Raw genomic sequence first — 13,093 nt, 5'->3', positions numbered from 1 at the left:
TTAGCGTCTAAATGCTACTCCTAATTTTTTGTTAGCATTAACGTTAGTGCCAATTTTTTTTTTTAGGGTATGTATATGCAAGAACTTATTTATTTGAATCAATAATTCAGTAACAATCTATATACACAAGAGATGGCTACTTGTAGTTCAATCACTTTGTTTCAAGTGTGAGATTGTTCTATGATCTGAGTGGGTATTTTCAAATATGTCAACTTGGTAATTATTCTTTCAAAAAACACTCAGACGTTATATATCTTTGTTGATCGATCTTGAGGAGTCTTAAATTTGTTAGGCTTTGTTATTTTGTTTAAAAAAGAAAAAGAAAAAGAAAAAAAAAGTGATTTAAAGTAAAAGATAATATAATATATTGTTATACATAAATGTTGTTAATCATGGTTAGAGTAATTAAAAGATATGAAATGTTGCATTCAACTAGGTGGGTGGGGATGAGGGTGGGGAAGTATGGGTGGGGAGCAAATTTGCATCCGTCTCTCCACCACCAGAGCTTTAATTCTCAATAAGATTGAGGCATGAAGTTTACATATATGTATATAGGGCTAAATAATGGTTATTATCGATAGATTCTTAGAACAAACCGTTTAATCTTTCACATTGGCATAAGCACTATATGGGCCAGGTTTAAGGAAAAATCAAAAATATACTAATTAGACTGGTTGTAAACTATAAAATTAATTCTTGTTTCTACCTCAGACAATTAAAATTCTAAATTTAATAATAATTAAAGTAATGCTAGATGAACCACCTTTTGGTAAACCACCTAGAACCCACCCGAGGTGACAGCTGATGTGACATAACCACATCATCAATTCATAATTTTTATATTTTCATATTATGAATTACCAAATTCCTAGTTTGTTTTTCTTTTTAACTCTATTGAATCAATCTTAAAGATTAATTAAAATAAGAAGAAATGCAAAGAATGGACTCAATAGAGAAAGAGAAATTTTAAATACACACCTCTAATCTCTTAATACACAACCCTATTATTTTATATTTCACATTAGATTTTATAGGTATGCTTAATTACAAAAACATCCATAAATTATTAGGGAAAACAAAAAAGAAACTTCCTCTTCCCTAAAACCTAACTCTTCTCCACAATTACTACGCATCAAAATAAAAGAAATAAAAACCTCTTCTCCAAAATTCATCTGGTTTTTTTTTTATCAACTTTAGTTTTTATCTTGCAGACTAAAAACTAGTTTTTATGCTATTACATGTACTTCTACTAGTTTCTTAACTATGAAAAAGTTATGTATGTTCAATATTTTTTTTTCCTTTAAATTTTAGCCGATTGATGTCATATTGGAGATTTGGAGTTTGAATATAATGAAACTCATTTGATTATAAATTGAAAAATATTAAGAAAAAATTTCTAACCCGATCAAAAAAATCTAATAAAAAATAAAAGAGAATACGTAAAGAGAGTTGTGAATATTAAATATTTAATAATTATATTAAATAAAATATTATTATTAGTATGAGATATTGAGGGTGCAGTTTGAAATGTGTATTTAGTATAAAATTGAAATGAAAAACTAGATGGGTAGTGTATTAAGTTAGAGATATGTATTAAGAGATTAGGGGTGTGTATTTAAAATTACTCATAGAAGAAACCATCTACAAAAAGATCTTAAGAGCCACAACTACACCTAATATCGATCTTTGCTGCAAGCCTGCACCTAGGGTTAATCATATATCAATTCATTGTATCATTATTGCTTTACTCTAATCAACCTTCACTTGATATTGGGGAATCTTGATCAATAATTTAATCAAAAATGATAATAACCCTAAAATCAAAAGCCTTCATGATGAACTAGACGGAGGAACATTATTTTTTTCCCAACCATTTCAACTTCAGCAATCTTTTAGATCCTATTATTTTGGTTTATATATGATCTTAACTGCGACGTCTTCACAAGACATTCTTTTCATCTCTCTCTTCACCCATGTCCTCTCAAGTCTCAACCGTAGCTAGCTCTCACCTCCTCTTCAATTGGACATCTCTAAACTTCTCAATAGACAATAAGATCAAGAAAGTAAGCATGGAATGGAGGTTAAAGATATTTGATGACAGAAGAAACTTCTATAAATCAAATTCACTCCTCCCCCTAAACCCGAATTCTTAAATATGATAGTTTTCATTTCAAACTCAAGAATAAATGGGAAAATTGAGAAGGTGTTGATGAATCGAAGAGGAGCTGATCGAGAAGGTGAGAACGGATGTGATCGACAATGTCGACTGTTGAATCAAAATCATCGTGCACATAAGATCAGATCCGATCAGCAATCTAAAAAGTAGAACTTAAAAATTTTGATAAAGTCAAGAAAGTTTTAAAATAAAAAAAATCGTATCAAGAAAAATAGAAACATTAAAAAAAAATTAATGATTTGATGACGTGGTTAGTCCACATCAGCTGCCACTTAAGGTGGGCTCTAGGTGGTCTCTTAAAAGGTGGTTCACCTAACATTACTTTAATAATTATCTCTACAATTGGATTTACATCTAAAACTCGTTAAGCAGAATTTATTTAGTGAACTACAGACTAGGTGAACATTTCAATTGAATAGAAAATGTCTCTAAGATGTAAATTAACTGTGAACTCTTTTTTTATTTTTCGAATTTTATGGTAAAATTGTTCTTGCAGTCAGATAGTATTCGTATGAAACAAAAACAAACTTTAAGGAAAAGTAGAACTATGACATTAGTTTCCCTTTTGTAGGCTAGAGGTGGGTAGATCCTGATTTGGACTCGTATATTAGTTGATATGTTACCATGAATGAAAACAAGAAGATCAAGAAAGTATGGCTAGCTAGGTTTGCCTGACTTACCTCATATGTGGTTGAGTTGTAATTCCAAAGCCAAAGGGGAAGAGAGGATCATAATTTTTGTCACCAATATTCATAGGGAGCTGGTCTACTCTCTTGAACCAAGTCCTAGCAAGCTTTCCAGTGAATCCATGATCCCCAAAAAGAACATCAGCAACTCCTTGGCCTTCAGTTCCAGGTAGCCATGCAGCCACAAGAGCTTCCATCATTGGAAGGTAGGGCTCAATCACAAGAGGACGGCCAGAGACAAGAATAACAACACACTTGACTTGGTTGCAGATATTGGTGATGATGCTTGGACCTGGTTCTGGAATGGTCAAATTCGAATTATCCCCTCTCGACTCTGCGTAAGGAGGTTCACCAACAGCAACAATGGCATAGTCGAAGTTGCTTGACTTGACGAAATTTGGATCCGGATTTAAGCTGTGGACAACTTCTGTTGTCGCATAAACTGCAGATATGATGCCACCAAGAATGGTGGTTCCTGTTTTGCAGAGATGGATTGTTTAGCAAATTACTACGCATTCATGTCAAGTCGCAATGCATACGTTCTGAATGAGATGCAGAAGCTGATGCATACCGACAGTGTTGTTATTGCCACTGACTCCTTGCCAAGTGATACTCCAACCACCACATTGATATCCCAGGTTGTTTGCATGAGTTCCAGCAACAAGGATCCTATTGGCCTTCTTAGGGAGTGGTAGGAATGGTTTGTTTGGTTGTTTCCCGTTCTTCAAAAGAACAAGCGACTTCCTTACTGCCTCCCTTGCCAGATCTCGATGAGCCTGTTACATATGTGTATGTATAATTGTATATAATAATTTTGAATAATGCTAGGATGACAATGAATACCACTTACAGTCATAAGTACCTGGCATCCAAGCTGGTCAACATAGTTATAATCAGCCATGGGGTTCTCGAACAGACCCATTAGGAACTTGACCCTCAGTATTCTACTCACTGCATCATCAATGCGACTGTCGGGAATTAGCTGTTTCGAGTGAAGGTCGAGTACAATATCATGATACTCTGTATAGTTGAAGGGAAGCATAAACTGAAAAACATCAAGCCGCAGTTCCAATATCATATGAGTGCGTTTTACTTTGATTAATTAACCCTAGTATTTACATTGATAACATACTGAAGATAGCAACAAACCATGTCAACACCAGCTGAAACACTAGCAAGAACCGAGTATGTGTAATTCGAATGGAATGGATAGGTAATTTTGTCAAGACCCTGCCAGTCGGAGATGACAAAACCCTGAAAGTGGAGAACATACAGCAACATGTTAACTAGTAAGTTGCAAAGGTGTATTTGATAAACTAAAACTTATCATATCAAACGATGAACAACATATAATGAACAAATTTGGCCATCCAAGTTGGCAGTACTCCTCTTCGAATCAAATTTTACAGAACTAGTTAGGGGCAGGTTATACCTACCTTGAACTTCAAGGAGTTCTTGAGATAATTGGTGACAAGGTCATGGTTAGCGTGCATCTTGACGCCATTCAAGCTAGAGTATGAAACCATGATACTGCACACACCTTTGTCAATAGAGTCGAAGTAACCAGGCATGTGGATCTTCAACAGGTCTTTCCAATCAATGGCAGTGTTGTTCTCATTTATTCCCTTGATGGTGCCACCATCTCCCACATAGTGCTTTGCACAGCCAGCTACCTTATCCCTGTCGACAATAACGAAGAGTAACTATCAGACGAGAAAAAAACATCTGTTTTCCTAGCTAGTCTAGCTTAATAAAGCTAGTTACATCCAGTACCAAGCTAGAGAAGTAAAATATAGACATGTTCAACTTACTTTCCACCAATGTAAGGATTGCCCTTCTGTGAATCTGGGACTTCGCCTTGCAATCCGGCTACTATTTCAGTCATTTTTCTGACAGTAGTGGGATCCTCGCTAAAACTTTCATAACACCTACCCCATCTTGGATCTCTGCAGACCTTTTCATTGAACACATCATGCATTTTAATATGGAAAAGGAAACACATTTATCGCAAATTCTATTTTCATCATCAGACATACGTACTGCAACTTCTCAAAACTTTCAAGTTTAAGAATAGCATGCATACCGCAACACAGGGTGAAAATGCATAATGAATGCCGGTAGCTTTAACTTCAAGAGCAGTTGCGGCACCTATCCTCTTCATAAGATCTGGATCCCTGCAAATTTGAAATTGAATCGGAAGATTATCATCTATGTACGAAACTACAGATCAAAGGGCATTAATGTAAGCAGATTAACAAATTTATTTGTGTGTGCGTGAGATACTTTTATGTTTTATCAAACCAAATTTAAAGCATTCTCACTGTTACGCTCGTCATGAAGAGCAAGATTTCCATTCCAAAGAGTCATGACTTGCCTGGTAACTCCAAGTCCAACATTATGTGGGAACAATGTGGCCTTGTAGACATTATTGTGACCATGAATGGCATCAATCCCATACATAATAGGGATTCCAAGCCGGCTTTGAAGTGACCAATTCTGAAACTTGTTGATCATCTCGATGTCTTGAGTCGCAGTAACTCCAACTCTTGGCAAATTCTCTCCACCATTCAGTACACTGCCTATGTTGTCTTTCTTCATGAGCTCCTCGGTGATACTACTACGGTCCAGCTGCGCCATCTGAGCCACCTTCTCTTCTAGTGTCATTCTATCCATAAGGTCAGTTATACGAGTCTCGATTGGCTGCTTAGGGTCTTTGTATGCCATGTAATTTTTCTTTTTTAGTTTCCTGTGTTCTCCAGGTAAGTTGGCTTCTGTCATGGCCACCCAGCAACATAGGCACGCAAGTCCCACTAACAGGGCTGAACAACTTATCTTTTGCATTACTGGAGATTATTCAAAATCTATTGTGCAAGTAAACTCTTCTGATCTATAGATTCCAACAACAATTATTCGTGTTTCGAAAATGTAAAGCATCATCCCATTATACAAACCAACCCGAAAATTGTTAACAATGCTACTCAAAGAAACAAAAGAGTTAAAATGATTGCAGAAGCAAAAATAGAAAGAGAAGAGTAGTACATGTTCACAGTAACTCATGAATTGGTAAGAGGAAGGAGCTATTCGCGGGGACCCAAGCATTATATTGTCATTGAAATCCTTAGTACTAGTCCATCTGCGAAACATTCTCTATTTGAAAAATAAGAGAAAACCACGTAGTCAGAGAATCTCTGTCAACAAGAAATTGCAGTGGACAAAGCCCTTCTCTCTCTCTTTCTCTCTCTTCCTACATGAGCGTGGCCACTGACAGAATTTTTGCCGGAGTTGACACATCTGTTAAATTGCGGCAACAATGCCGGAGAGTAGACCAATAGGTCTAACCTAGGAATGTTTACTTTTTTTTCTTTTTCTTTTTTAGTTTTGCAAATTCTCTCTTTTTTCTTTTGGAAATTCGTTTGACATTATAGCATTTCAAGAATTTCTAAAATCAAATAAGTCTGAACTTTGAAGTGTTAAACATGACAAACCAGGCCTCAAATAATTGGCGCAAAGGGCAGTCCTCAACTGCTGATTAATTTCCTTGAACATGGACTCAAGTATGATACAACATTATGTTATGCTCCTTGTGGAAATGGAATGGAAAAAAGGAGCAGAGACAAAGCCTTCCAGGATTTGTGTTCTAGTAATTCTTGGTTGGCTTAGTTGTTAGACCAAATCCAAACGGAAATAGAGGGTCATAATGTGCATCACCCACATTCATTGGGAGCTGATCTACTGATTTGAACCATGTACGTGCAAGCTTGCCGGTGAATCCATAGTCACCAAATAAAACGTCAGCAACACCTTGACCTTCAGTTCCAGGAAGCCAAGCCGCAACAAGTGCATCAATTTTGGAAAGGTAGGGTTGGACCACAACAGGGCGGCCCGAAATGATAACCACAACACATTTCACAGCTCCACAAACATTGTTGATTGTGCTCAATCCTGCTTCAGATATGGTCAAATTCATGCTGTCTCCAAAGGTTTCAGCGTATGGAGGTTCACCCACAACAACAACAGCATGGGAGAATTTGTTGGACTTCACAAAGTTCGCATCAGGGCTCTCGTTGTAGACAACTTGAGTAGTAGGATCAACTGTAGTTTTCACCGCATTGAGGATTGTGGTACCTGTTACAGCATTGATAATTAGAAATATATTTTAGTCGAAATTTGAGTAATCTTAGAGATTCTACATGGCACATGTGCTAATGCATGGCACATGTACCTAATAGCACTCTGCTGCAACATACTGACAGTGTGTTCAAGTGAAACTTTTGAGATATATTTGCGGTATGATATGGCCAGTGTTCAGTAAGTTAATTAAAAGACAATGAAAGCTTCATGATTAGCTTTTAACATACCAACTGTAAGATCATTGCCACCGAGGCCTTGCCATGTGATCGTCCAACCTCCACATTGAAAGCCCAAATTGTCTGCATGACTTCCTGCAATTAGTATCTTCCCTGCTTTCTTGGATAGAGGAAGCAGTGGCTTCGTTGCAGATTTTCCATTCTTTAGTAGAACAAGTGATTTTCTTACCGCTTCTCTTGCCAATTCTCTATGTTCCTGTAACATTTGATTAAAAAGGATTTGAATAAGCACAATGAAAATGATCAAAGTTATGTTATAATGGAAAATTTGAAACAAACAGACCTTATTTCCTAGCTGATCGGCTAAGCTGAGATCTGCCAAGGGATTTTCAAAAAGGCCCATGACAAACTTAACCCTCAAAATTCTCTTCACAGCATCATCAATCCTGCTCATGGGGATGATATTATTCTTGACTTGATATGTCAGATCATCAATGAACTCGGTAAAGTTGTAGGGGACCATGATCTGTAACAATCTTAGATGTGTTAGCAATTGAATATAAAAAGCCTTCAGTGTGTTAACAATTGATAAAACAGAAATGTAGCCAGTGGACAATGGCTTAAGTAACACAACCAGAAGTTACACTTCAAGACAACATAGAGCTTACACAAATTCAGACTAACCATGTCAATTCCAGCACTAACTCCTGCTTGAACTGAATACGAATAGTTAGCCTTGGGAGGAGATGTAATCCTGTCGATGCCCTCCCAATCTGAGATGACGAAACCCTGGCAACAGCAGCCAAATAAACGTGTTAAGGCCCTCACTGATAATAATCCAATTCACTAGACTAGACCATCTAAACGAAAAAAATCAATTTCTTAGACAAGTTATTTTAAATGATTTTCTTTACCCTGAAACGGAGCTTGTTCTTGAGATATCCGGTTACAAGGTCTTGATTAGCATGCATTTTCTTCCCATTCCAACTGGAGTAAGAGACCATAACTGTTGCAACACCCTTAAGGATGGAGTTGAGGTACGCGGGCATGTGAATGCCAAGCAGACCATTCCAATCAATCACAGTGTTGTTCTCATTGATGCCCCTGGTTGTGCCACCATCTCCTACATAGTGCTTCGCACAGGCTGCAACCTTTCCCCTAGCAAAATGATAAGTGAAAGGAGTTTAACAACTATCTCCTTTCATATGAGGCTTACCTAAAGAAGACATCTAGTCAAATTCATGTCTACAGTTACATTCATTTATTCATGCTTTATATCAACTAACCAACCGGGCCACATCTAAGGCCTACTGAATGTAACACTTGTGAAGCTGTTGTTAGTCATTTTAAGCCTAGACCACAATGTTTCAAACATGGCCTACTATTTATGTACCCGCCCATGTGATTATTATACTTAAACCAAGACGGTTGTAGTCGGCAGAGGTCCTTGTCTGAAACTACAAGAATTTTTTTTTTTTTTGGTAAGAAAAACTACAAGAATTTCAAGAGTTGAATAATAATTCATCCAATAATCCCCTAAACAAAAGTGTCTGAAAGGTAAATCAAGTTCTCCACAGAAATCTTACTTTCCACCAACATAAGGCGCTCCCTTTTGGAAACTAGGAGGCATATCTCCTTGCAAACCAGGGATGATCTCAGTCATTGCTTGGACAATCTTATGATCCTCACTGTAGCTTTCGTAACACCTACCCCATCTTGGATCCCTGCAAACCTGCAACAGTAGTACATAGTTTTAGCTGAATCCTCACTCCATTTTAAGGTTTAAAATTTGTAAAATGGGATTGTACCGCGATACATGGGGCAAAAGCATAAGGAATTCCTGTTGCCCTGACTTCAAGGGCAGTCGCCTCTCCGATTCTCTTGATAAGCGCAGGATCTCTGTAGAGAAAAAGAAAAGTCAAGCATAGGTTCAATATGAGACCATTTCATTGAGCCAAAGTGGAAAAGACTTGCCTGGTGGCTCCCAATCCAACATTGTGAGGGAAAATGGTAGCATTATAGACATTGTTGTGGCCATGGACAGCATCAATCCCATAAATCATAGGAATCCCGAGACGGGTGGATAGGGATCCCTTTTGGATTCCATTGACAAGATTGACCCATGTCGCAGCTGATGCTTTTGGAGCCGGCACACTCCCACCACCACTGAGAACACTTCCTGCAAAACCCAACAAAAAGTGAGACACTAATTAGCACAAAATGGGTAGCAAACAATGATGATAAGACTTGTGAACTGAACTAGTTTACCTATCAAATACTTGGTCATGACATCAGGGGTAGCAACCTCGCGCTCGATCTGGACCATTTGGCCAATCTTCTCGGCCAGGGTCATCCGCTTCATGAGGTCCCTGATTCGAACATTCAAGGGCTGTTTTGGGTCTTTGTATTTGGAATACTTGGCTTCTGCAAGAGCTGATAAGCAGCATAACAGTAGCAATCCCAGTATGGGTATGGAGAGTTTTGCCATTTTAGACCAAGCTCAAGTGTTTCTGGATTGAAAGAGTGAGTGAAAAAGGGGAGGGAGGCGGGCCGCTACTTATAGAAAGACAAGAGAGACAGAAAAGAGGGTTCCATTTGCCATTTTCATGTGCATTGGATTGGATTAGGTGCTAATCTAATATTGTATGAATGGCCAAATAGTATCATACATTTCGAAGCATCTCAACGGTAACAATAGCTTTCCTTTTTTTTTTTTCATTTCTTTTGACCGTTATAAAAGCCTGCTTGCTTTTGGTTGATTACAAAACCTATGCCTTTGCCAGTTTGCCGGCTCTACGACAGTCCAGTTTCAGGCGCAAGGGTGTTGGTTTGACAAGGTCAGCTAGTTTAGTTCCTTTCTAGGTTCACTGTCTAATCTCCAACATAAAGGACATGTTTACTAATTTGGAATAAAAATTATCTTGAATCGGTATCAACAAGAATCGGTATCAGAATATTTCATACCATTCTATTGTTTACTTACCATAAGGAATCAAAATATGAATGGAAATAATTATGATTGATGTTGTTTACTTACCATATGGAATCAGAATTAAAACTAGTTTGATTACTAAAATACCCTTACAAGAAATGAATTGAAAATACCCTTAAAATATAATATATATATATATATATATATATATATTAAGGTTAGGTAATTTAGAGATATTATAATTATGTGAGGATATTTTAGAGAGAAAAATTGATTCTATTACCTTGATTCTGATACCCATCTCTCCCCTTGGGTATCGAATAAGGGGTTTCATCAAGAATCGATTCCTGATAAGCAAGTGGGACCCACATCCATTCCAATATCTTGATATGTTAGTAAACACCGGAATTCACCCATTATGGAATCAATTACACCACTCTTAATTCCATTCCAAGTTAGCAAACATGCCCAAAAGTTCTAATTATACATTGCACCACAGTGTCTAACAACTTTAACATTTTTGTAAGTCCAACACGAGTACGGGCGTTTCGAACTAAAATGCTCAATCACTATGCGACTTCTAAATAGGGTTCTTCAGTTAAACACAAGTATGTAAGTTAAACAACAACACAACTAAAACAAAACAAAAAATCACGAGCGCACCCTCGCCCAGTTGATCCGAATGGAATGTTGGGGGCAAGGACATGGGTAGACAAGAAAACCGCATCAGAGGACCAGGATGAGAATGAGTCATTTACGCTAGTTTATTGGCTACATAATTAATATCTCTATATGCACGTACCAGATGATAACATGATAAAATATTGAAATTGATAAGTCAAGTGAATAATATATTAATACCAACATATGGATACGCCATGGAATTGCATAATGATCTTGGAGGCAATCGATCAACACTTTAGAATCTTCCTCCACTATCGCATTATAAAATTAGCAACACATTTTTGTACATGTCCTTATTAACCAATTATTTGATAAAATGAAAGACAAAAAAAAAAAAACCAAGCTCTTATCCTACTATAAATGAGGTGAAGTTATTGCAAATCAGAAACCCTTTCATTGTGTGAAACTGTGAACTAGGGGTGTCTGTTTCATTTGGCCTTTCTATTAATAAAGAGAGAATGGTTGCAACTAAGAAAATCCAAAAACAGCTTGGCTCCTATTTTTAATCGGTCATTCTCGATTTTGATTTTATTTTTCCATAAGAACCAATGGTGAAAGACAACCAAACCAAAATACAATTAAAACTTCATGTGGCCTCAACCTAAATATGCCATGTTCACTGCAAAACAAGAATACACACTCTTTTTCATACAGTAATGATTTCAATAAACAAATGCTAGTAGCAGGTGCACTTGAACTAATCGTATATTTCTAACAGTCAAACCAACGTTCGTCAGTGATCAAAAAAGTCAAACTGCGGTAAAAACCCAACAACTACAGTAAAAATATCAAACCTAGCGTCTCTCCATCTCCCTGCGCTCCAAAACATTATCTCCCCCGAAACCCAGCCTCTCAGCCATAAGCTACATGAGGCCTCATGGTGCTGCGTTGCTAAATGTTCATTCTTTGATCTCAAGGTTCCCCAAGTTCCCTTGCTCCCAAGATTTAGATCAGTAGTCTTTCCCCCAAGAACATCAACCAAAGTCTTTGATGTCCCCTCCGCCGCTGCCCTCGTCATCATGGCACCCAAGGGGGAAAGTCGTGGTCCGCCGCCGACAAAGAGGCTCGAATCATCGGTCATGGTTTCAGATCGACGAGTCGATCTGGGTTCAAAAGAAATTTTTTTTTTTTTTGTTTCACATTTTGTTAATTAAGCACTCTTTGTATTTTGTTTGAGTGTTTCTTCTTTATTTCTTTTATTAGGATATTTTGCTGAGCTTACGGTTGTAGACTTTCGTGCATTTCATTTTGCAGCTCTTCTTAAAACTATTCACTTGGCTTTAGTAAAAAGTCAATGTCATCTTAGACGAACCCCTTTTATTGTGTTTGAGCGAAAATGAATGACCACAAGAGGAAATAAAATTTAGACTTTGGAGTGCATGGTAAGATAGTCTTGATCTTAAAATATGAGTAAACAAGACGATGATAAAATGTATTAACATGGTGGACAAAAGAGAAATCACTATATACACGTACCAATATTCAATTTGATGTATATATATATATATATTTTTATTATGTGCATATGATAAAATTTTTAACCGTCGTTGTCGTTCTTTTTTTTTATCTTGAATTCTTAGATGTTGTCGTTATTTTTCTGATCTTAATTTACTAGGTCAATTGTATTTACATTGATATTATTATATTTATCCATCACAATTTTCTAAAGAGTAAATTAATTGAGAACTGATATACACTGTTAAAAATGTTTAATTACATGGTGTAGATAAGGCTTAGCCACATGGGGAACGTACATGCATGTGATGGCGAGTAAACAAACCATATATGTAATTATTGGTGTTCTATGTATATGAAGAAAAATACAAGGTCGTGAATGGAATCATGTCTTAATATTACTGCATAACTTTTTATTTAGATAATGTAGCTCATTAAAAAAATAACAATAGAGCGAAATCGAGTTAGCTCAACCCACAAAGTTAAAATAATATTCAAAGTGTCGGTGAGCCGTGGCTTTGTTGATTAAGGTGTTTAACTAACAACTTTAAGGTCATGGATGCAAACCTCACTAGACATATATAAAGTGTGTGAGTTATTAATAATTTTTTTTAAAAAATAATAATAATATTCAAAGTTATAAAATTTTCATAAAGATATTTTTTTATTTCTTTTGATCAATCAAACAGCTCAAATGCTACAACGAGTTTTTTGTGAGTTGAACTCACGACCTCTCCCTTATGATGAGAAAACTATGCCACTAAACCAAATCATACTTGACCACTAGACCAAATTTTCATATATATATATACACACACACACAAAGAGGATGTGAGCGGACGTCCGCACTCGG

General features: G+C 36.7%; 2 protein-coding genes across 2 annotated transcripts; both read right to left on the bottom strand.

Moving 5' to 3' along the window:
* Positions 1-2,852: 2,852 nt before the first annotated feature.
* Positions 2,853-5,640, bottom strand: LOC101299659 (probable beta-glucosidase J-like). Its single transcript, XM_004296224.1, has 8 exons — positions 5,237-5,640; positions 4,946-5,036; positions 4,674-4,816; positions 4,299-4,542; positions 4,012-4,116; positions 3,725-3,907; positions 3,434-3,638; positions 2,853-3,337 (listed from the first exon to the last, which is right to left on the bottom strand). The coding sequence occupies exons 1-8, from the start codon at positions 5,638-5,640 to the stop codon at positions 2,853-2,855; spliced, it is 1,860 nt and encodes a 619-aa protein (XP_004296272.1).
* Positions 5,641-6,441: 801 nt separating this feature from the next.
* LOC101301952 (lysosomal beta glucosidase-like) lies at positions 6,442-9,785 on the bottom strand. The gene is made up of 9 exons (XM_004295090.1): positions 9,438-9,785; positions 9,144-9,348; positions 8,978-9,068; positions 8,756-8,901; positions 8,084-8,327; positions 7,854-7,958; positions 7,513-7,695; positions 7,221-7,425; positions 6,442-6,987 (listed from the first exon to the last, which is right to left on the bottom strand). The coding sequence occupies exons 1-9, from the start codon at positions 9,655-9,657 to the stop codon at positions 6,500-6,502; spliced, it is 1,887 nt and encodes a 628-aa protein (XP_004295138.1). The 5' UTR covers positions 9,658-9,785; the 3' UTR covers positions 6,442-6,499.
* Positions 9,786-13,093: the final 3,308 nt, after the last annotated feature.

This window comes from Fragaria vesca, linkage group LG3, assembly GCF_000184155.1.
Source record: "Fragaria vesca subsp. vesca linkage group LG3, FraVesHawaii_1.0, whole genome shotgun sequence".
NCBI classification, from domain to species: Eukaryota; Viridiplantae; Streptophyta; class Magnoliopsida; order Rosales; family Rosaceae; genus Fragaria; species Fragaria vesca.
The sequence above is the reverse complement of the archived record's forward strand: the minus strand, read 5'-3'. Positions and strand labels throughout refer to the sequence as shown.